The sequence below is a fragment of the Canis lupus genome, chromosome 21 (assembly GCF_011100685.1).
Source record: "Canis lupus familiaris isolate Mischka breed German Shepherd chromosome 21, alternate assembly UU_Cfam_GSD_1.0, whole genome shotgun sequence".
NCBI lineage: Eukaryota > Metazoa > Chordata > Mammalia > Carnivora > Canidae > Canis > Canis lupus.
Genome location: NC_049242.1, coordinates 37516134 through 37540798, shown reverse-complemented (window position 1 = coordinate 37540798; position 24665 = coordinate 37516134). Strand labels below are relative to the sequence as shown.

Here is a 24665-nt window from a genome sequence, read left to right as displayed (position 1 = left end):
CTCTCTATATATATATATATAGAGAGAGAGAGAGACTTCCCCTCCAATCATATATATAAAATATCATATATCATATCTTTTTTAAAAAGATTTTATTTATTTATTCATGAGAGAGAGAGAGCGAGAGGCAGAGACACAGGCAGAGGGAGAAGCAGGCTCCATGCAGGGAGCCTGACATGGGACTTGATCCTAGGTCTCCAGGATCACACCCTGGGCTGAAGGTGGCAATAAACCCTGAGTCACCTGGGCTGCCCTATATCATATCTTCTTTACCCATTCATCTATCAATGGACACTTGGATTGCTTCCATATCTTGACTATTACAAATAATGTTGCAATAAACATAGAAGTGCTTATATCTTTTTGAATTAATATTTTGTTTTCTTTGGGTAAATACTCAATAGTAGAATTACTGGATCATATGGTATTTCTAGTTTTGATTTTTTGAGGAACTTCCACATTGTTTCCCACAGTGACTGTATCAATTTATATTCCCACCCATACTGTATAAAGGTTGTTTGTCCCCCACATCCTCACCAACATTTGTTATTTCTTATATTTTTGATACCAGTCATTCTGACTCGTGCTTGTAGTCATTGTGGTTTTGATTTGCATTTCCCTGATGATTAGTGATGTTGAGCATCTTTCCATGTGTCTGTAGCCCTCTACATGTCTATTTTTAAAACCAGATTACTTCTTTTGTTGATGTTCAATCGTAGAAGTTCTTCATATATTTTGGATATTAACCCTTTATTGGATATATCATTTGCAAATATTTGATTTGGCTAGTTGTCCCTCCGTCTTCCCCTCCAATCATCACTATCTTTCTGACATTTTCTGGCTCTTCTTGGCTAGTTCATTTTTCATTTCCATAGAATCAACTCTATAATTTAAAAAATTATTTGATTTATTTGGGGGAGCAAATATTTTTTACAATATTCAGTTTTGAATCAAAGTTTTCTTTATTTAAATAACATTCATTTAAAAAGGTAACATGCATACATATAAATAGTACAAAGGGGTATATGATAAAATGTGAACACACCTTTCAGTTCTGGCTCATACATTTCTAGTTTGCTTTAGAGACAATGAGTTTCTGGTGTATGTTCATAGAGATATTCTATGCACATAAAATGTTGTATGTGCATATCATCATTTGGCTCTGACCCAGCTGCCTTTTTTCCCCAGATGGTAGCAAGCTAGAGACACTGTCCTGCTTTTCCTCTACCCAACAATATATACTGGGGGAACGTTCTAAGTCAGTACATACCCATCTACCTTACTCTTTTTAATTGCTGCATGGTATTGAACTATATAAAAACAGCCAGAGTTTTCACTATGCTCCCTATTGATAAAAGATTGCTTCTTTCCATCTCTTATTTCTATAAACTATGTTGCAATGAATGTCCTTTCCTCATATACCTTTGTGTGAGAAAATTTCTGGAAGACTAGTTCCTAGATAATTACTATGTTGACTTATAAGGAAAATATACACACTATGATGTGAATATACTCAACACTACTGAACACTTAAAAATAGTTAAGGTGGTAAATATCATGTTATGCTTTTTTTTTTTTTTTGCCACAGGAAGGAAAAAGAAAATATACAATGTTGACAGATATTGACAAACTGCTCTTTAAATATTAAGGCGACCAATTTTAATTATACCCCCTTTAAATTTGCCTTCTGTTTGCCATATTTGGGCTCAGTTGTAAAAATAGATTTTTTTAGCAAGTTAAATAACCTATAAGTTTTGAATAAAATAGTCCCCCATTTCTCTTATAGACTTTTGGAAAAATTCCAGGGATCAGTGACGCTCTGCTGGAAAACTGCGGAGGTTGGGAATTGCTGCTAAGAGGCAGGCTCTGCTTCCTTCCAGCAAAGGCAGCCCGCGCCAGTTTTATTAAAGAACAGGCTCTGCTGAATCACTTTGGCTGCCTGTCCTACTGTGATTTGGATTTGTTTGAAGACTCAACTGAAAGCAAACAAGAGCTTCATATAACTGAAATCACACCTTTCAGAGGATGTTCTAATTTCCGTATCAAGTGTCTGTGACTGGGAATCTTTAACTCCTTTCTCGATCCCCACCCTTAGAATCACCTGATTTCTATTGACCACATGCCTGCTTGGACACACTCTATGGAGTGAAGTCTTGAGATGTGAAGGACAAAGGAGGTATGGGTAGTGATATTCATGTGGAAGCAAATAAAACTCGGCACCCCTGGGGGGCCTTGGGCAGATGGGTGACATACCTACAAGGATCTACCCAATCTGACTCTAAGAAGCTTGAAAGGCACTGCAGGTCTTTACTGAATGTTTCTTGAGGAGGCAGCAGAGGGTCAATGACCTCACACAATGTTTTGCAAAGTGGACTGTTAAATATTACCTTTCGATGGCTCTTCTTGTAGAAATTCAATTCACAAAAAGTCTTCTCTGGCCCTTTCCTTCTCTGTCTGATTTCTACTCCAAATGGCAGCTGCTCGAATATGTCTGTTCTCACTCCTTAAAATTCTCATGTTGCCTCAGCTTCCCAGACTCCCTTCCCTCACTTCTCTTTCCTAGTCTTCACTCTCTAGCAGCTTCTGTGTACCACAGTTTACCTCTTCCAGTTGCATTCCCACCCAGTAAACCAGAGCATCTTAGAAGGTGAGAGGAAAAGAGGATGATAAATCCTTCAAATTTAATTTCCTGTCCCAATAATAAGAGTAACAATGGGCTTATACTTTGACAGGCACTATATGTATATGATTACACCTATCACTTCATAACCAACATAGGCAGTTCATATTCTCATCATCACCATTTTGCAAATGAAGACTCTAAGGCTCAGTGAAGGTTAGGTGACCTACTCAAGGTCAAAGACTTAGGAAGCCACATTAAAGCTTACCTATTTGCCTTGTACTGTGTTCATGGTTTTTAAGTAACAAGGTAAGGCAGCAGGTGGCACGGGCACCATGTAGTCTTGACAGTGTTCTCCATGCCCATATTCTTTCTCTGCTCTCTCTTTTCCCAAATCCTCATGCTTGGTTCTAACAATGCCTCCTAGTCCCACTTCAATGGCTGAACCAATCTCTAGACTTAGCATTTTCTTGCCCAGTTGGTTTAGCTCTGCATCCCAATGTTCTGTCAACCTCTCCTCTCCTTCACGCTGTCTCTGTTCTCTTTAGTGCTTTCCTTCTCTCTTGCAGGACTGACATGCTGCCCTGAATTCTGGTCCTTTGGCTAGGGTTCAGTGACTTGCCCTAATTCTGGCCAAGCCACTGCTACCTTGAAATGTCAATTTACCTTCTGCTTTCCATTCCTTTTCTAGTATAATCTGCCCTGCCCACAGCTCCTCTATGGAGTAACAGACTGGGTGGTTCTTTACATGGGGGTAACCACTAACTGGACTGGGGTAGATACCTGATACGCGGATGCCTGTGCACTGACTGTCCAATGATCAATTGTCTTTCTAACGTTTCAGCTAAGAGTCTCCAAAACAGCTCAGATGGCTATGAGAAGGCAAGGAACAAAGTTCTACGGCCAACATTTGGGGCCATGTACAACATAAGCAAGCAGAGGACAGCAGGTCTATTGAGAAAGGATGGGGGAAGAGATTCACATGGATAGAAAATGTGAATATGATTCTGGGAGGTAGTGGGGTTATCATAGAGGGGAAGAGTGATTAATTTGTCTCAGCCTGATGTCTTCCAGTTCCAGCTCTCATGAGGCTTTTTGCACTCAGTATTAACCTGTATTCTCTTAAATTCTACATCATCCCTACAATAAAGTATCCTTTCTTTCTTGAGTTAGTTTGAGTAGGTTCCTGTTACTTATAATCAAGAAGCTTCATTAGACCGCCTCCTTCCTTAGGTTGGGAGCCTTGCCTGCATTTCCAACCATGGGTGTGGCCTATTGCATGTGAGGAGATCTCCTGATTTTAGTTGCCTCGACCTTATTCTGGAGATAGCACTGAACTAGCTCCGGCAGACACCCAGATAAGGCTATTCCAAGGAAGAAGAAGAGTCTGAGGACAAGAAAAGCGTTGGAATGGGTATGGAGTTTTGCCGCGGCTCCTTTTTGATATGACAATGTGGTTTTTGTCCTTAAATTGCTTAGGGTCAACTTTGGGACTGACGGGTAGGGTATATATTGAGAGGGAGATGGCATTACTAAGCAGGGTAAGAGGGGCAGGCAGAGGCAGAGCTTGGAGGATGGCAAAGGAGTTATGTCCTCATCCTGTGGGTGTTCTCAGGCTGAGGAGTAACATAATGAACAATTAGAGTCACTAGCTTTTTTTTTTTTTTTTTTTTTTTTTTTTATCACTAGTTTTTCTAACACCTGCAGAGGCTTTTCCATCCAAGGGACAAACCTCTGATTTCACTGATGAGGAAACGGAGACCCAACAATGAAAACATGGCAATGATAGATAGCATTCAGTGAGCACTTTCTACAAGGAAGGCTCTGCCCCAACCACTGTACACACATCAGAGCACTCTGTCCCCACAGTAACCCTCTGAAGAGGTACTATTACCACCCTCATCTCATGGAATAGGAAACGGAGTCACAGAGGGGTTAACTAACTTGCCAAAGTCACACAGTAAGTGACAGAGCCAGCATTGAACACAGGAAATATTGGTTCACAGCCAATGCTTTTAGTTATTATACAATACTACTTCTCACAAGTACTGAAGATCATTGGAGCTTTATTATTATAAACAAAAACTGGTAATGAGTGTGCGTGTGTGTATGTGTGTGGGTTTGAGTGACTTTCTCAACCAAACGAGGCAGCATGTCACGATCCATGGAAAACATGAGAAATAAGGCAAGGGTTTTAATTAGAAGAAAGAGATCAAATTTTAGAAACAAAAAATCAGGAAAAACAAATGTTCGGTAGACATATGATTTAAATGTTTTAAAGGATTAGATGAGAAAGGAAAATTCTCAAGCCCTTCCTGTCCGTTCCCAGAGCCCTATACACTATATTAACTTTAAAGAAAAAGAACACCTGCTAATTTATTGATTCTTATGCCACAGGTGGTGTGACAATCCTGCCGGCTGGCTTAAGTAATCTGCCAAATCAAGGCCTCCTGAAATGAAATAATCAATGCCCTCTTTAGGGCTCACCATTATCTGACCTCTTACAGTCACAGAAGTCTTGAATCCAAGGATATATAAAAGCTGGAGTGTTTTTTTTTTAGGTGGGGGGGGGCATTTTCTATGAGTAAGTGGCCATATAACCCTCAAGGTTTTATGCAAGAAACATTCATGGCTTGCTTGTCGATTAACCAATTCAGATATTTGTTGAGCACCTGCTATGCATGAGACACCGTGTTAGGTGCTGGAGATGTTAGGTGGATATCTGGAAACACGAGACACTGAGCTGATACAAAAGCCCAGCTTTCTCCCTCCTGCTTCAAACACATAAAAATGTAAGACAAAATATAATAGGCAGATTTTAAAAAATATACAACTAAAAACTTAGACAAATTTAGAAAAATTTCCTGGATGCCAGCAACGGGGAGGGAAGTTTGAACAGGCACTCGCACATGGTGGCCTGCTTGGGCCATGGCCTGGGATGCGGGCCCCAGGGGCAGGGGTTTTAAAGCCACATGAGGAGAGAAGGGCAAGTCCTGAGGTGGTATGAGATGAGATGTGGGAAGACCACCCCCGCCCAAGGCCCTCCCCCCGCCCCCCACTGCATCAGGCTGGACATTCTAAAGGGCTGCCTGGTTCCTGAACAGGGAGTGGGGCCACTTCCCACCAACCACCTTAGGAAGGTGGCAAGGACGCTTGTCCTGTGTCCTGGCCCCCTGAATGAAAATTCTCCTGCGGGGAATGGAAGCCCCAGCCTGCCTCTCTCTCTCTCTCTCTCTCTCTCTCTCTCTCTCTCTCTCTTTCTCTCTTAAATGTAGAGTCTATATTTACGCTGGGCCTTCAGGGGGGATCTCCACACTGAGAAATGACATAAAAATGTGGGTGGACAAGATGGAAATACGATGTTACCCCCAAGGAACCATCACCACTTGAGCACATAGGATGCCCACCAGAAAATAAAGAAAAGCATCTGCTGCAGGTGTGAGAACAGCCCATAAGTAAATGAGGAAACTAGAGATGGGGAGAGATACCAAGTTCAGTTCAAAGGAAGATTAATCCCTAAGACCCTGAGATAATAATCTGAAAGAAACAATTAGACATGTTTAAAATTGAAGTGATAAAAAGAAACCATACTAAAGCAACAGAGTAGGTATGGACAGAAGCAGGGGTGGGTTTGAAAAAGAGACTCCAGCAGTGAGGAAAACCAGGTGACACCTGATTCAGGGGACACACCGCCTACCTGGGGAGACAGAGAAGGAAATGGTGGAGATGATCCAGTCGAGGAGCGGGGCTGCAGAGGGAGCTAAGGAAGCCCAGGGAAGGGGCTCTGGACCCAGCTTCCACATCTGACGTGGAAGCTAACACGCGTCTCTGGCCATGGCGGGGACAGGGGCTGTTAAAGCCTGGGGAGGTTCAGGAAATGGCACATTAGGGATTGTCATAGTCCAACGCCTGCATTTCCCCGGCTGATGCACAGAGTCCCCTGAAGTCTAAGTACCTTATTAGACTGGATATTCAGGGACCTGCCTCTTCCACCCTACCTGCAAATTTTTCTTCAACTTGGCCTCATGCTGGGCCACACTTGCCCTCCCTCCCTCCCTCTCCTCTTGCCACACCAGTCTTCTCTTGGGTCTTTTTTTTTTTTCTTTAAGATTTTATTTATTTATTCATGAGAGACATAGGCAGAAGGAGAGTCAGGGTTCCCGTGGGGAGCCCAATGCAGACTCGATCCCAGGACCCTGGGATCCTACCCTGAGCTAAAGGCAGATGCTCAACCACTGAGCCACCCAGGTGTCCCTTCTCTTGGGTCTGAAAGCACTTTTCCATTTCAAGGCCTTTCCATATGCTGTTGTCACCACCTAGAATGACCTTTTCCTTATGTTTTTCTTTTGGGTCTCAGCTTAAGGGCTACTCTTTGGGGAGATCTTTCCTGGACACCTCAATTCCCAGTCCCTCCCTAACACTGCTTTCTGTGTCATCTCATCTTGGTTTCTTTTTACTTACCCTAATTTCTAAATATTTAATTTTGTCCTTGTCTCCCCTGCTAGAACAGAGACTCCACGAAGGCAGGGAATCATCTGCTCACTGCTGCATCTGTGATGCCTCACATTTAGCTGGCATTCAGTAAAGTTGAGTGAATAAATGAATACGCTCAAGAAACATTCATGAAGCAGCTAACACTCTGCCCAGCTCAGAAGACACGCCGATGGAAAGCGTGGAACTTTGCAGATTGGAACTTTGCTCTTTAGTGATGGAGAAACATCTGACAAGGGCCTACAGTAAATGTGAAGGTGGTGATGACAGGGGAGTATCAGGCCCTGTGTGAGCGCCCTGCAAGGGCGCCCGTTTGGTCCTGAATTAGAGAAGGCTTCTGGGAAGAAGCAACATGTAAGCTGAGCATGGAGGGATACTTAGGAGTCCACCAGGTGAAGGCAAGCTGGAAGATGTTCTAGGCTGGGGGAACACCCAGATGCCTCTTTGGGGAGAATAAAAGAGGTTCTGGCTGGGCAAAGCTTAGAGCTGCAGCAAGAAATATGATGGGAGAGGCGAGACAAGGCCTGGATCACGGAGGGTTTTCAAGCTATGATAAGGAGTTTGGACTTTTTCTTTGGGTCAATGAGGACATCTGTGTCAGAGCGAATGGCATAATCTTATTTGTGTTTTACTGAAATGGTCCTGGAGCAGTGTGGATAAGAGAAGGAGGACCGGAGACTGGGAGACCAGGAAAACTAGTGTGATAATTCAGGCAGGAGATGAGGATGGCTTAGATGGAGCCTTGATGTTAAGGAAGTGAACTGGATGAATTTAGGACAGAAGGCAGAAAGTTGGGGCAGGGGACAGAATCAAGGGTGATGCCTAGGTTTCTAGCATGACCAACATGGTGAATGAGGGACCATCTTTGAGCCGCATCTGGCAGAGGACCAGACACCTAGTACACATGACTAGGGGTGTGCTGGATAACGTGGAAATGGACTCAGTGCAACGTTTTCATAACAGTGAGTATACATACATCAGCTCACTTCGAGTTCCTGGGTCTGCCTACAAGTGCGATCTACCATTTCCTACTGCCTCCACCTGCCTTGGGTTACGGATTTGCGACCTGTCAGTCTAGCCTGAGCTCAGGATTTCTTTTTCTTTTCTTTTTATTTTATTTACATTTAATTTGCCAACATATAGTATAACACCCAGTGCTCATCTCATCGTGCATCCTCCTTAATGCCTGTCAACCAGTAACCCCAACCCCTCACCCACCTCCCCTCCTGCAACCCTTTGCTTATTTCCCAGAGTTAGGAGTCTCTCATGGTTTGTCTTCCTCTCTAATTTTTCCCCACTCATTTTCCTCCCCTTCTCTTATAGCCCCTTTCACTATTTCTTATATTCCACATATGAACAAAGCCATATGACAATTGTCTTTCTCCAATGGACTTATTTCACCCAGCATAATACCCTCAGTTCCACCCATATTGTTGTAAATGGTAGGTAGCTCAGTATTTCTAATCCACAGTCCCCACTCCCCACCAGGACACTCTGTCTCTCTGTTAAGGAGTGTGATTGTGCCTTTCCCCCACTCTTTGTGGCCACCAGTGTTATAGCCAGTAACGCTACTGTGATTTTTCATTAATTTTCTTGGTTGTTTTGCAGTTATAGTAACACTAAAATTTATACTCAATAATATTATTACAATTTTCCACTACTAATGGGATTATTATTTTGGTTCATTTGTGTTTGAAAGCCATTAGCATAAGATTTACCTCCAACAATATGTACTGTGATTTTTAATGCCCTTGAAACTTGCAAGCAAGCGATAAGTCTATAATAAGAGAATGCTAGTAAGCATATAAATGTCTTTCTTGGGAAAAGAGGGCTTTTTTTCATCCCGGTTGGACTCAGGTTCTTTGATAGAGCGATTGGTAGGATATAAGGCATTAAAAGCTAAGAACACTGTGTTAGTTTGTAGATCTGTTCAAACAAGCTCCCAGTTATTCAGAGGACACTTTTATATTCTAGGAGGATTCATATTCTTGCTCCTTTTTATGTTGTTCCTTACCTGACTTACAGAAAACTATAATAAATTATGTGTTTGCAGGGAACAATATTGAGAACTATGAATTGTTTGGAAGTGGAAATCACTCTATCTGACTGACTTTCCAAGGGGCTGGGGGGCTTGATGCACTGCTAGTGGAGCTCTGGAAATGGATTATTTCAGGGGCTGGTGAGAGGAGTTTCTCTGGGGGGCAGAGAAGTAGATGGGCAGGGCCAGCTTCAAGGGTATGTGACCAGCAGACTCCCAGGACCCCATGCTGTGAAATTCACAGTATCACCACCTTAGAGTTCTTAAGTTGAACAAGGGACTCCACTTTGCACTAGGCCCTGCAAATTATATATGTGCTACTGTGTACAAGTGTTGGAACCAGGCAGATTTGGGGTCAAGTTCTAGTATTCTCTAACTATTGGCTGTGTCTCAGTTTCCTTATCTGTAAAACTGAGATAATACTACCGTCTTCCCAGGCTAGACATGAGAGTAGATATCCAGCACCAGAGGGCCTGAAAGACAGTGACACACCCCAAGATATGCTCAGTGGAATTTTAATTCCCCAGTACAGTACTCATAATTAAACTTATTATTACGGTTTAATGTCAGGAATACTAGCCAGCTGGGATAGGCAGACTGCATGGCACAGAAGCTAATCCCATGTGTGCTGGTTAGGAACACACCAAAGAATGTTTTCCTGAGGGGGACACACCAAGGCTGGGGGCCCCATCCATCAGCTTCCAACCTTTGTGCTGCTATGACACATGATAAATAATGTTTGCTGGCACAACGGGTCCCAGTTTCTCATGATTCATACCTATTTCTCTTCCCTCCAGAAATCTCTCAAAAAAGACAACGAAGGAGACTGGCATTATTATGAAGATGTCCTTGACCTTGACCTAATTTATTTGCAAACTTTAGTATTTGTAACTTTTTCTCTTTTCTTTTCTTTTCTTTTTTTTCTTTCTTTCTTCTTCTTTCTTTCTTTCTTTCTTTCTTTCTTTCTTTCTTTCTTTCTTTCTTTTTCTTTTTCTTTTTTTTTTACACCATAGCACACAATGGAACTTGATAAGCCAGTGTACCATAATCCTACACTTGAGACCCAGGAACATGGTCCCTCAGGATCCCAAACAAAGGATTCTCCCCTTCTGACAGGCTGGGCTGACGAGGACGAAGCTGGAGCCTTCTATGGCTTCACAGATGTCTGTGCTGTGCTTTAGCCTGAATGAATGATGCCCGTCATGAGGCATGGCGTCCGGAGTCAGAGAAACACCACTAACTAGTTCGTTGGATACACTTGTGATGAATAGCATGCAGTCTTAAAACATCTGGTTAAACATTTTTTTCCCAAGAATGTAGAAAAGGCTTTAAATCAAATTAATAAGAAACATAAGCTAATTCCTGGGCATTTCTTGACTCTGGTCCAAAAAGATTCCTCAGGGGATTATAGGAGGAGTTAGGGTGACCTTTGCTGCATTCAGTTTAAAGTTTGTGGGCAGCTTGGAGTCCCGATGGGAGACTTCAAAGGGAAGCACCAGGGCCCTCAGCTGTGCTTGCCCTCCGGTGCCGCTCAGGCCTCTGGGCACATACACATCATGAGACGCGGGCCCAGTGTCTCCAGGGCCTCCTGCGGTCTCAGATGTGGGTCAGCCTCACAGTGACCTGTGTTGTGAAATGACCACATCCCAAGCATGGCTTGCTCTTTCCTTACTCCCCTCTGAGCGCTTGTGGGCAGTGAGCCACGGTTGCCCACTGCGCTCTCTCAGGCCTGAAGGGCTTCTGTGGGTGGGAGTTGTCAAAGCTGGTCCCCCACCTCTCCATAGTACAGCCGTGAATGGCCATAGAAAAACTATGGCAGCTCTTCTTTCCAGATTCCTCCTTGGCCTCTTTCTAGTGCTTTGGATGAGGGACGACGGCACTGTTAGTGAAACAAATCCAAAAGAACAACGGCCGATTCCTCCCTCGTCTCTCAATGGGATGAGGAGAGACCTAGAACATAGTCTAGCTCCTGGGTCCATGTAACATGGTACATAGTGTCTAAAAGATGCTTCGATCCATAACTATTACGACTAATGACCCACTACTTTGTCAAACACCTCGAGGTATTGTTACAGGAAGCATGTGCTGATAAACAGCTTATTTTCATGGTGATTTTGAAATGGTGATTTTGGTTTGGGTGACTTCGGGGTCACTCCCTTGACCCTCTCAAGGATCAAAAAAAACCAAGTCACTGCACTGACTCTCGGGAGACCAGAGACGTGGCATCCCACCAACGTGGCCACAGCAGCAGCTTTTAGCCCAAACTAGAGAAAACGCAAATCCTGTCAGGTTAAATCTGAGACAACAAGATGGACATGGGTGACTCTGTCCTCAATTTGACAGAAACCCCCAAATTCAGCAAATAGATTTTGCTTCCAATGGCACCGATCATCCAGCACATTGTACTATAAACATCAAGCCCCTGGGAAAGAAATCGAAGGGATGCTTTGGCTGCATTCCTGGTTTTTGGTCATTCTGTGATTGATTTTCTTACCTGTTGCCGAATTTCTTCCTCCATTTTCACGGGTGAGCCCAATTCCGCAACTTGCTTGACACCTTCACTCGCATATCCTCCGTACTCCCACAGCACGTAGTTCTTGGAGTGGGATCCACCAATGATTGCAGACCAGTGATTGGCCCGACCTGGGAAAGCCAATCAGGATGCAGGTAATCAGCGTGGCTGTGGCTAAAACATGAGCCCCTTATATGTTGGGAACAAAGTGTCATTTGACAATCATTCAACCAGTGCTGGCTAAGCACCTGTGTTAGGCCCTGTGCTGTCCAGAGAGGAATAAGACCATCCCTGGAAGCAAGAAGGTCTTGGGAATGTGCAGACAGGAGAGCAACAGATGCCTGAGAGAGACACAGAGGCAGCCCATAATGATGACTTCTGTTGGGGAGCGTTTCAGAGAAGGGGGACGACTGTGAGACTTTGAAAGGCTGATCAGATTTGTAAGACAGACTAGAGAGGAGAAGCTATTTCTGGCAGACTCAGAAGCATTAAATAACACTGTGTGTTTGGGGAGCCATAAGTAATTTAGCATCGCTGTGTCACCAACTGTCAGGGGAGAGGCAGGAAGCGATGCCAGGGAGGTAGGAAGGAGGCCGCTCATGGATGGCTCTGCTCGAAATGCTCCAGGAGTTTGGATATCATTTGAAAGGGTCTGAAACCACTGAAGGGTCCTGAGCAGGGGAATGGCATGATCACATTTGAATTTTAGATAAGTCATCCAGGCAGCAGTGTGAAGAATGCATTAGATGGAGCAAAATGAGATTGTAGAGCTGTGGCGGGAGAGCGGGGAGCCAAGGGTAGAGGGAGTGAGTGGGGAGCAGGCTTGGGCAATTCTCGGGAAGGAGCTTGGTTGACTTTGAGCTGGCTTTTCTGTGCCTTCCAGGATGCAGGGCAGGTAAGCCAGCCGTGTGAGAGGATGGGCAGGCAGTCTGGATGTGTGGAAGGGACTGGTCCCTCTGCTGAGGATCACGGGTGGGGGCGGGGGCTGGTGGCCATAAGGAGTGCAGGAGGGAACCTGGGGGTGACACAGGGGAGAACAGAACAGCATCTGGACAGGACCAAGACAAAACTGACTGAGGGCTTTTCAAAGTGCCAGAGGGAGGATGGAGAGTCAACATCAGCACTGTGCTGGGTGTTGTTTCTGCCCGTGATGGGTGCACACACACACACACACACACACACACACACACGGTGATCAATTACTGGCTAAATAACATACAATTCATCATAGGCCAGTTCAGTCTCAGCCATTCTTTGGTTGGCTACTAAAGCCCCGAGGTAAAGAACATTTGGGGGCACAGCACAGAGGAAAACCCGAACTGGCTGGACCCAGGTGCCACATGCAGTACCTGCAGCTTACCACCCTGTGGCCATCGTGACTGGACTCTGCTCCACCCCAGCATGTACGCAGACCACTCTGGACAAGGCCCGATCCTGCTGACATCAGCCCTGGGCCTGGGGAACGCGGGGAAGCCCCCCTCCCGCCCTGCCCAGGGCAGCCGACATCACTATGTCAGCCTGCCGATGGCTTGCTCATTGTTCCTACACATCGGGGAGGTGCAAACACTGTTCATCCATCATTTCCCTAGAGAAGACAGACGGGTGTGCTGCCCGCTTTTTCTGTAAGTCACTTCCTGAGCCAGGGGACTGTCCTAGCTGTCATCCAAGCCACGAGCACTACTTCTGCGCAGGGGCAAGGGCTGGGAGCCACTCGTGACCTTTGTTCATGCTGTGAACATACGGAGACCAGCTTCAGCATCTCTTGCTCCCTCTGCCTTGTTCCACCAAAATGCCCCCTTTTCCCAGACCCATTCTGCCTACAATTCTGTACCTCAGGGGCTTAGCACATGCTGTTGCCCGTGGCTCTCTTCTCGCTTGGCTTGGCCAACCGTCATCCCTCCTTTATGATTTACCCAGAAGTCCCCAAGATCCCCCACCCCCACCCCAGACTGACCTAAGTCTTGTCTCCTGTCTCCCCACACAGATCACATGTACGATCACTGCTTCAGGTCTGTTTGCCCGCCAGCCCGTAACGTCCTCGAGGTGACCTGTCATCAGCGCTATGTCCCCACGGCCCAGCGCTATGTCCCCAGTGCCTGGCACTGTGTCTGATGCACCGTGAGTTTAGTTTAGTGCATGTTTTCCAAAGGATTTCATCCGAGGGTATTATGCTGAGTGAAATAAGTCAATCGGAGAAGGACAAACATTATATGGTCTCATTCATTTGGGGAATATAAAAAATAGTGAAAGGGAATAAAGGGGAAAGGAGAAAAAATGAGTGGGAAATATCAGAAAGGGAGACAGAACATGAGAGACTCCTAACTCTGGGAAACGAACTAGGGGTGGTGGAAGGGGAGGAGGGCGGGGGGTGGGGGTGACTGGGTGACGGGCACTGAGGGGGGCGCTTGACGGGATGAGCACTGGGTGTTATTCTATATGTTGGCAAATTGAACACCAATAAAAAATAAATTTATTAAAAAACAAAACAAAGCAAAACAGGATTTCATCCAAACAATCAAAGGGGAGAAGCATTTCGGAGCAGGCTTACACAGATTTGATTCAGTGTGATTAAATTCAAGTCTCAACTCAGCAGAGTTCCTGACACCTATTGGGCTAACACACTCAGCTAACCTGCATGCTGTTAAAAAACAAACACTACCACCAACAAAAAAAGAAAGGCATTAGCCTTAACACCAGCAGACAGGGATTCAAATGCCAGCATTGCTACTTTCTAGCTATGTCAATGTGGTCCAATTCCAGTTATTTTATTTCCCTGAGTCTCAGCCCCCTCCTCTGTAATTCAAGGATGAGAATGCCTATCTTACTGACATATATAAGAATTAAATTAAATTTTTAAAAGATGAGATAATATATGTGAAATCACCACTGGCACACAATAGACACTCAATAATTAGAGTTTCCTCCTTTCCCGGTTGTTAGGGAGGCTACAAAAATGAGTAAAACATGAAACCTGCCTTTTATTCAGCAGAGGAAATAAGAAATCTATGTATTGTGAAATAAGAGAAGAGACTAGGACGGAGCACAATCATAGGGAGAGGAGGGGATGGGCCCAGATGGGTCTTTCTGATTTATTCATTCGACTTCCATTTACTGTGTGCCAAGCGCAGTGGCAGGTTCTGGACACCGACAGGAATTGGACAGGGGCTTGTCCTGGAGGGACTCACAGTCTGGGGGTGGGGAAACAGATGGTTAAGCAGATTACTTAGGATCCAGCATGGTCAGGGATATTATAGAAACAAGAACGCAGAGCAGAGGGGATGGAGCTGCTAACTCCAAAGTCCCCAAATCCAAAGAATCAAAGTCCAAAGGCATGAGTACAGAGAAGCAGGTGCCTCAAGAATGGGATCTTTGTGGTTTCTTACCCTTGAATAAAATGTCATTGTATCAGTTCAACTTTCTGATCAATTTAGTTGTTAATTTCCTACAATGATCTTGCAAATTACCACATTAATTCAAATTTCAACCCACTGAATGATATCAACCACATAAATAGATATCTCCCAGGCGCTAGCTACGGGGAGGGAGTAGACTCTACTGCCCCTGGGGGGAGAAGGCAGGAATCCATGGAAAACAATCTGCAACATCAGAAAGGTAATGACTTCAGGTGAGTGGCAGTGACTCGGGTGCAGAATGGTACAGGGAGACAGGCACTGGTGACCAAGAGCCAGAGGAACTGTGCTCCAGGCCTCCATGCATGCCCATGAATCACAGCCTCAGTTTGCCTATTAAAACTATTACTAGCCAGACTATTTCTCAGAGTTGCGCAAACTAATTGGGCTGGTTTTGGAAAGAACTATGAAAATTTTAAAAAACTGTACAATGCAAAGTTCTCGATAGTGTTATGGATGGAAAGCGTAATGGGAATCCAATCCACAAGAGGAATCCAAAAGATGACAGAGGAGCAAGGAAACTTTCCCAGCAGAGACTTTCCCAGAAGAAACTTTCCTAGGAAGGCTGGCAGGACAGGAGAAGTGGGAATTCCAATGATGACACAGATAAGAGGATTAAACACTTACTAGGTGTCAGGTGTAATGCTGTCCTAGGTGTGACTCTCACTACACCTTCATTCTCATTTTATAGTAAGAAAACTGAGACCCAGAGATGTTAAGGAAGCTGCCGAAGCTCACAGAGTCAGCAAGGGTCAAAACCGGGGGTTCAACTCCAGGTCTCCCTGGCCCTGGAGCACACACTCTTTTCCCTACATGGCACTGAGAGGTCGAGGAAGAGAGAAGACTGTTTGGTGGACTGGAGGGATGGAAGGCAAAGAGGGAAGATGAAAAAGAAAGTCAGGACTGGGTTGAGGAGAGTGCTGAGTACCCACCACGAGAGGGAGAAACATAATGGAAGTTTCCTTCTGGGAAGAATCATATGACAATAGTTAACATGCAGTGAGCCTTTACTAAGTGCCAGGCACTGTGCCAAGGCCTGACCTACATTATTGCATTAAACACTCAAAAAAAAGAGAGCCTGCTCTGACACAGAGGCTGTAAGAATTCCCATTTTTCACATGAGCAAACCCAGACTCAGAGAGGTTAAGTGAGTTTAACCCAGGATCGCACAGTGGATGAGAGAGGACACTGGGATTCAAGGGCCCGAGCTGCGCTCCCTACCACAAGGCACCGCACCTGTATCCAGGCCACACCCAGTGGTGCCAAGGGAGAGGGCCCAGGGTGAGGAGACCCATCAACACTCTCTTGCGTGAGTTGTGTCGGGTGGGACTTAGGGGCAGTGGAAAGGGAATGAAGACACGGGATCAGAGGTACGAGCCAACAAGAGGGAAGACTGGACAGACTTCAGAAGGCAGGGTGGGCATGTAAGTTAAAGCTCTGGGTTCTGAGTCTGACCATCGTGTATTCCAGGCTCAGTTCTGAAGCTCAGTTCTAGACTGGACAAGTAATCAGTAATCTCTCTTCAACTCAGTTTCTTCATCTGGAGATTGACATGACCAGTCTCCAGGGGTTGTTCTGAAGTCAAGACTAGTGGCTGGAACACAAAGTAGGCTCAATAAATATTAGCCAGTCAAATTAAATGCGAATAGGATGTCCAGGAGCAGATCCAGACAAGCTTCTGGAAGGCATGGGAAGCAAAAAAGACCTGAGCAGGTGATTGGAGGACAGTCTGGTTTAGAATGGGTGGGTAGAGATGTCAGAATGTCAGATGCAAGGACCTGAAGCTGAAAGAAAATCCAGGAGGGAATCATCCAAGTGGGACTCAGTGGTCTGGGGCCTGAGACTGAGGTGGCTCAGCGGACCCAGTTAGCTGGGACACAGAGAAGTGAGGCACGGGGCTCCAGCATCCTCCAGGAAATAAGGGAGGAGGGAGAGGGAGAAGCCACAGGTAACAGAAGGCCCAGGGAGGAGGAGACAGGGCACATGCTTGTGGCTTTCTTAAAGGGATGCTCGGGGGCGGGAGTGGGGGGAGCTATGGCTGAGGTCCTTGGGGAAACACTAGGGCTTCAGTTTTGGGGTCAAGGACCGAGACTATCGCCAACCCTTTTGGCTCTCAGGTAAGGCCAAAGCTCTGGTGACCAGAGGTCTAAACCAGAGGTCTGGTTTAGCAGACCTCTCTCTGGTTCCAGTAGTGTTCTAGCGGCCTACACATACCTGAGTCTAGACGTTTATTCCCAGTAGTTTAGATGAAGCATAGATGGGACAGAGGCAGGTGGGAAGCTGAGAGGAAGAAATGATTAGATGTGTGAGTCTGAGATACTGATGGGCAACCAGGTACACCCCGGTTGAAAAGCCCCTCCAGGGGGACATCCTGAATATACGTGTTGTACCCTCACTTCTGACACCTTTTCTGTTGTCATGGCTGGTGCTAAGTTGCCAGTGATGCCCAAATTCACAACAAAGCTGAAAAGGCCATTGCTGATAAAAGAAGAGCCGTGCCTGGCTTTCTGTCTCATGTGGAAGGATGCGTGTTGCACATAGATGGATTCTCTGAAGGGTCCTACCTGTGGCAGGTATTCAGCAACGGCCCAGCTTTGCCGGCCTGCTTTGTCAGAGGCTGCATTCCGCTGACAATCTCAGTCCCGCAAAAAGTCCCCCGTGCATTTCCTTGACATGACATTCACAGCGCTTCACTGGAGACGTCTACAGCCTTGGTGTCTACATTGCTACAACTCACCCACTATATCTCAGCAAATCTTTGATTTTAGGTGCTGGTTGGGTCCTTATGGATCTGCTAGCTGCCTCTCCAATCCCCATGTCCTCCTTTCATGTCTGAGTGGATAACCTTGTTACTTAACTCTTCCGAGAAGACCCAGGTCAACCCATCCACAGACTTATCCAGGCACCATGTGGCTGGTGACAAGCAGAAAAATGTGGTCGGCCTGCCAGCCCTATTCATAAAAGTTGTCTTGGATCTCATTTTCTTCTGGCCCTTGCTGTTCTCACCCTAGGCTCAGTTCCAGAATCTGCCTGGGTTTTGATGCTTTTTGGATTTGGCTACAGAACTTGGCTCCTCTGGGTTTGCCCCTGGGTGCTGCCCAGGACACAGCTTGTACTTGCCCTCTGGCTCTTCCTGCCTTTGGTGGCTTCAGGAACTCACTCTGACCAAGCTATTCAGGTTTTCAGGATCCCCTCCCGGCATGGCCTCCTTGGAAAAAAAAAAAAAAAAAAAAAAAACCCTGCATGGGGAGATCTGTCGGTTTGGCCAGAAATTCCTCAATTTTCTTTCTGCCCTCTTCACCTTCACCTTCAGCTAGCCTTTTTTCTTTCCTTAAGGTCTTAAGAAAAATGTCACTTTTCCATTCCAGGGAAAACACTTGCACTTACACAATGGATCATATTCTTTTGCATTTACTTAGAGGCTTCTAATAATATTCTATTCTATTAATTCATTCACTAAATAAATGTTTACTAGGCATACTACGTGCTAGGTTAGAAATCAACAAGCCACAGCCCATGTCCTGTTTTTTTTTCCCCCAATAAAGTTTTATATTTTACATGTTACTTATGTATTATTTATGACTGCTTTCCTGCTACAATGGCAGAGATGAGTAGTTACGACAGAAACTGCCTGGCCTGCAAACCCTAAAGTATTTACTATCTGGTCCTTTATAGAAAAAGTTTGACAAAATCTGTGCTAGGTCATGGAGACTCTGAGCAGAATCCAGCCTTGGTCCTGGCCCTTGAGACGTTCAGTTTGGAAGATGAGGTGGACTGCATGGAGGACAGGTCATGACAGGTAATTTCAATAAAGTATACGTAGTACAACTTTCATAAAGGCAATGCAGAGTGATATAAAAACACGAATGGGGGATATGCAAACCAGACTGTACCAGAGAGAGCTTCCTGGAGGAAACGACAGCTAAGCTACCTTCTGAAGGGTAAGTAGGAGCTAGGAAGGCAATTACGGGGAAAGAGGAAGGTATTCTTGTAGAAGGACAAGAATTGTGCAAAAGCAGGACATAAGAGAAAGTCAGAGGTACATGGGAAACCATAAGGTAGGTCGAGGTAGAGAGAGAAAGAGAGACAGTGTGTATTTGTAAAGAAGGAATGATCAAATGACAAAGCCAGTCAACCAGACAAATCAGAAGAGACATGAGTGTCTTAATAAAAAAGTTTTTATTTTATCTTGAAGGCAACATGAAATAGAGAAGAAAATATGATGGTTTTGTCTGCAGACGCCCTCCAAATTTATTTATGCTCACACAACTTGTGCTTCTCACTCTGATGGAATAAATGGCACCAGACTAGCCCTCACAACATAAGTGACTAAATAGTGCGTAAGATGTATATAAAGCACCAATGTTCAGATGTTAGAAAATAGATGGCAAACACTATGACCCCTGAGAGAAGGGTAACAGAAGAGGTGAGCCCCATGTTTGTCCCAGACATTTTCTGGTTTGTGGTACAACAGAGCATGACAATCTTCTGAGCTGAGGAGATAAAGATAGGAATTTGAGGCTTCTGCGGGTAGATAGGATTTACTGGCAAGAATGCCAGAGAGGAGGATGCTGCACAGAGAAGGAACTTCAGAAACATGCACAGGAGTCCCTTTAGGTCTTTGAGCAAACACTAAGTCGCACATGTGCGGGACAAAACTCCAAAGGCTTGGGAAATAAAGCTACTGGGTAGCTAAGGGCTGAATGGAGATTGCAGAAGTCACATAATACTGAAGGGACCGGATTCCAACCATCCATATTCAAGACAACTTGATGACCATTCTGAGCATTCACCTGAGACCCAGGAAAAGGCATAATTTGGGAGAAAAATACTTCAGCACTAGAGTAAGGGCTAGTCTGGACTTACCCTGACAAAGCTTAGAAAACAAGCCTTGAAAGTAAAACAAGCAGATATACCAGTAAATTAACCAACTGCCAGATTGAAACTCCATACTCTTTAAAAGAAGATAATGAATCTAGTTATTCATCAATGTCCATCATATAGTCAAAAATTACTAAAAAGTGCAGAAGCAGGAAAATATGATCCATAACCACGAGGAAAAAAAAAACAGTCAAAAGAAAGAGTTCCTGAAATGATGGGTTTGCTGGGATTGCTATACAAGGACCTTAAAACACCTACTATCAAATTCAAGGATTTAAGGAAGAGATGAACATAATGGGTGAACAGAGGAGGATTCTCAGCAAAGAAATTATTATTATTTTTTTATAGAGAGAGAGAGACAGTGCAAGTACATGGATTGAGGGAGAGGGGAGAGTGAGAGAATCTCAAGCAGGCCCACACCCAGTGTGGAGAAGATGCGGGACTCTATCTTACAACTCTGAGATCAAGACCTGACCTGAAATCAAGAGTTGGATGCTTAACCCACAGAGCCACCCAAGTGTTCCAAGAAAGAAACTTTTAAAAAACCCAATGGAAAATCTAGAACTGGAAAATATAATATCTGTTTTAGGATATGGCAAAGAGAAAGGTCTATAAATGGAAAGATAGGGTGATAGAAATTCAAAGCAAAAAGCAGAGAAAAATGTTAGAAAAAAATGAACAGGAGTCTCAGTGACTTTTGGAACAACAGTAAGTTGCTTAACATAAGGGTTATTGGAATCTTGGAAGGAGAGGATAGAGATATTGAGTTATGAAAATATTTAAAGAAATAATACCTGAAATTACCCAAAATTTGATGAAAAATATCAACTTATATATCCAAGAAGCCCAATAAACTGCAGACAGGATAAAAACCAAGACAATTATACTTATGCACATCAAAAACAGTTAATGATGACTAGAGAAAAAGTCTTAGAAGCAGCCAGAGCCTATAGGACACATTATAATCAGAAAAACAAAAATAAGAATGACTGCTGGTTTCAAAAACAAGAGACAATGAAATGATATCACTAAGGTTCTGAAAGAAATAAAAAACTGTCAACTGTGAATTCTTTTTTTTTTTTTAAGATTTTATTTATATATTCATGAAAGAGAGAGAGAGAGAGAGAAAGAGGCAGAGAAACAAGCAGAGGGAGAAGCAGGCTCCACGCAGGGAGCCCAACACGGGTCTCGATCCCAGGTCTCCAGGATCAGGCCCTGGGCTGAACGCAGTGCTAAACTGCTGAGCCACCCGGTCTGCCCAACTGTGAATTCTATATCCTGCAAAAATATCCTTCAAAAATGAGGGTAACTAAAAAATAATAATAAAAATAAATAAATAAAAATGAGGGTAACTAAAACACCTTTCTGATAAAGGCAAGCTGAGTGACTTCATTACTAGCATACCTGCTGTATATGAAATATTAAAGGACTTCTGGCTGAAGGGAAATGAAAACAGATGTAAACTCAGATCCCATAAAGGAAAAAAATAGTGCTAGAGATGGTAAATACATGGATGAGCTCCACCTTTCATATCTTTTTCACTAAGGAGTTTCTCCCTTGAAGTAGGAGGTTCAAATTTCCTTATTCCAAGTAAAAAAAAATTTTCTCGTCAATGCTCTTTCCACAAGGCCTATCTTTTGTCTTTCCTACACCTCCGGGGTTTTTGAGAAAGTCAAGCTCATGGTTTCCACTTCTTGAATTCTTTTCAGGTCCTTGCAACCTGATACTGAGCTCCCACCACGTAAGCTCATTTATGCCACCCAGTCTTTGAAACTTCAACTTTTGCTCCCTTCTATTCCCATAGTTGGACAACTGCTGGGGCAATCAGGAGAATATTACTATCTGCTTTATTTCCTTTTAATCTTTAAAAATTTTTTAAAAAATATTTCATTTATTTATTCGTGAGAGACACAGAGAGAGGGAGAGAGGCAGAGACATAGACAGAGGGAGAAGCAGGCTCCATGCAGGGAGCCCGATGTAGGACTCAATCCCAGGACTCCAGGATCATGCCCTAAGCCAAAGGCAGATGCTTAACTGCCGAGCTACCCAGGCATCCCAAGCTTTATTTCCTTTTTAAAAAATAAAAGCATATTTTAAATTCAAGAGAAGTCATCCTTTCAAATGTATCATTTAGTGAATTTTGACAAAGGCATGCAATCATGTAACCAATCACAAGGAAGATATAAAATAGTTCTACTACCGGGAGACCTGGGTGGCTCAGCAGTTAAGCATCTGCCTTTGGCTCAGGTCATGATCTCCTGGGATTAAGTTCCACATCGGGCTCCCTGCATGGAGCCTGCTTCTCCCTCTGCCTGTGTCTCTGCCTCCCTCTCTCTGTCTCTCATGAATAAATAGATAAAAATCTTAAAAAAAATAGTTCTACTACCGGGACACCTGGGTGGCTCAGCGGTTGAGCATCTGCCTTCGGCTCAGGGCATGATCCCATGGTCTCTGGATCGAGTCCCACATCAGGCTCCTTGCATGGAACCTGCTTCTCCCTCTGCCTATGTCTCTGCCTGCCTCTCTCTCTCTCTGTCTCTTATGAATAAATAAATAAAATCTTAAAAAAAAATAGTTCTACTACCTAAAAAAATTGCCATGTGCCTCTTTGTAGTCAACTCCATTCCTCCATCCCCAGCCCTTGGCAACCTCTGATCTGTTTCTGCTTCCTATAATTTTGTCTTTCCTAGAATATAGTATAAATAACTCATACAGCAGGTAGCCCTTGGAGTCTGGCATTTTCAACTTGACATAATACATTAGAGATTCATCCATGCCCTTATATGTATCAGTTTATCCTTACATCAGATGCCTTGAAAGAAACAGGCTATCTCCTACTGGTTTAAGGTCATCATTACACTCCTGTTTCCACCATTTCCTAGTTGTGTTACCTTGAACAAGCTACCTAAAGTTTTGAAGACTGTTTTCTTTTCTTTGAAATGGAAATAATGATAGCACCCACCTTCTAGGGTTGTTATGCATAACGCAGAGGGAAATCCATATGAACATAGTACAATTCCTGGTACATAATAAACATTCAATAAATGGTTGCTTTTAATATTGATATTCTATTTCTCCAGGGAAGAAGAGATTGGGAGCAACCTGGAACATGCACAGAGTCTGTCCATTAGAGTAAGGCAAGGTCTTAGAGGAGAGTTGGATTTTCTAAGGTGTATGGTCAGCGTAGTGGTGGTTCTAGTGGCAGTCAGCACTGTGTTGGGGGTGGAGGGGATGAGTGGTAGAAGTCCATTGGATGGGGGGGAGTAGGTGGTGAGAAAATAGCAGCAGATTGAATCAGGTGAATGGACTAGTTCCCAGGAGCAAGCAGCAGAGCCTCAGAGCTCAGGTTCCATTGTCTGGAGTCAGTTCTATCTTCTGGAGGCTGATGGTGAAGTGGTAGCAAGTGTGAGACACCCATGCTGTGAGTGAGTGTCCACTTCAAGTATACTGTGCTTCTTTCCATTTACTGCCACAAGGCCTTCTCTGGAGCTTTGAAAGCCCAGTTGGCCAGCAAGCAAGCACCTGACGTGCAGGGAAGTTAGTATTCCTGGAGACAATTCTCCGCCTATGGAGGGGTGGGTGCTCGTGGACAATTCTGTACACTTTTCTGAGGTATACTGATGCCAGTGACCTCAAAATATATTCTTAGGTTGATTCTTCCTCTTCCCTTGTCATTCTACCCCAGGCCCTTCACTCCTGCTTCCTGGATCACCTTCTACATAAACTACTTGCACCAAAGTCCTTTTGTCAGGCTCTGCTTTTGGGGAAACTAGACATGGCTCATTTAACCAAGACTATGTGTATGGCCTCAGCCATCCATAAAATAATAGTCGGGAGATTAGGCAAGAGTCAGGTGGGGCTACTTTTCCTGTTTTGGGAAGCAGAGTAGTCCTATAGAATACAAATGATCCTTCAGCACCCCTCCACCCAAAGCTATGGGTGCTGACTTTGTTATTGTCATCATAATTGTTGCCACTGTTATCACTATAGATACCATCATTCTTACAACCACGACCATTTATTGAGCACATTCCCTGCAACAGGCACTTCAGAGATATTAGCTTAACATCCTTTCATTCTCACAATGGTCTTGCTAGATGAGTCAGTTACCAACCCCATATTATGGATGAGGCAATTGAGCTGCAAGTAAGAGGCAGAGCTGGAATTATCATCAGATGTGTCGAACTTAAGGCCGTGTTCCTTCTACTCCGATGGGAAACAAAGCCTAAGCTAAGTCCAGATTTAGGTAGGAGATCACTCTGATGTCATGCATCGCTGTCACCAGAATCAACTCTTAGGGTGGGGATGCCAGGGGATAAGTAGGGTGGTACCTGTCTAATGCCCCAGACAACAATGAAAGTATTGGCTCTCGATGTTCATAAATTTCTACCTTCTTTGAACTCAGTCTTCCTGGCCCAATTTTGTGAACTTCCAACTTCTGATTTATTTGGATATCTCTAAAACCTAGCCAGTTATCTGATTCTCATCTCAGAGGCAAAAACCATAATCTCAGAGCACCACCAAACTCCCATCCCTTTTGCTCTCTAGAGGCTGGTTATAAGTTTATTGTGCACTGACAAATGGCACTGCAGTTATATTTTTAGAAAGAGGAACTTTATTTAAAAGTGTCCTTCCAAGCTGACTTTTCTACATAAATATGGTTATATATGGGAGAGAGGCTATCCTTCTGGACAACTTCCAAATGTTTAATAC

At 44.2% G+C, this 24665-nt stretch overlaps 1 protein-coding gene across 1 annotated transcript in view; it reads right to left on the bottom strand.

The window, feature by feature from the left end:
• SPON1 (spondin 1) overlaps positions 1-24665 on the bottom strand; it is a 251437-nt gene that overhangs the window by 95975 nt on the left and 130797 nt on the right. The window contains 1 exon segment of the mRNA XM_038569110.1: positions 11644-11792. Coding sequence (XP_038425038.1) covers positions 11644-11792 — 149 coding nt within the window.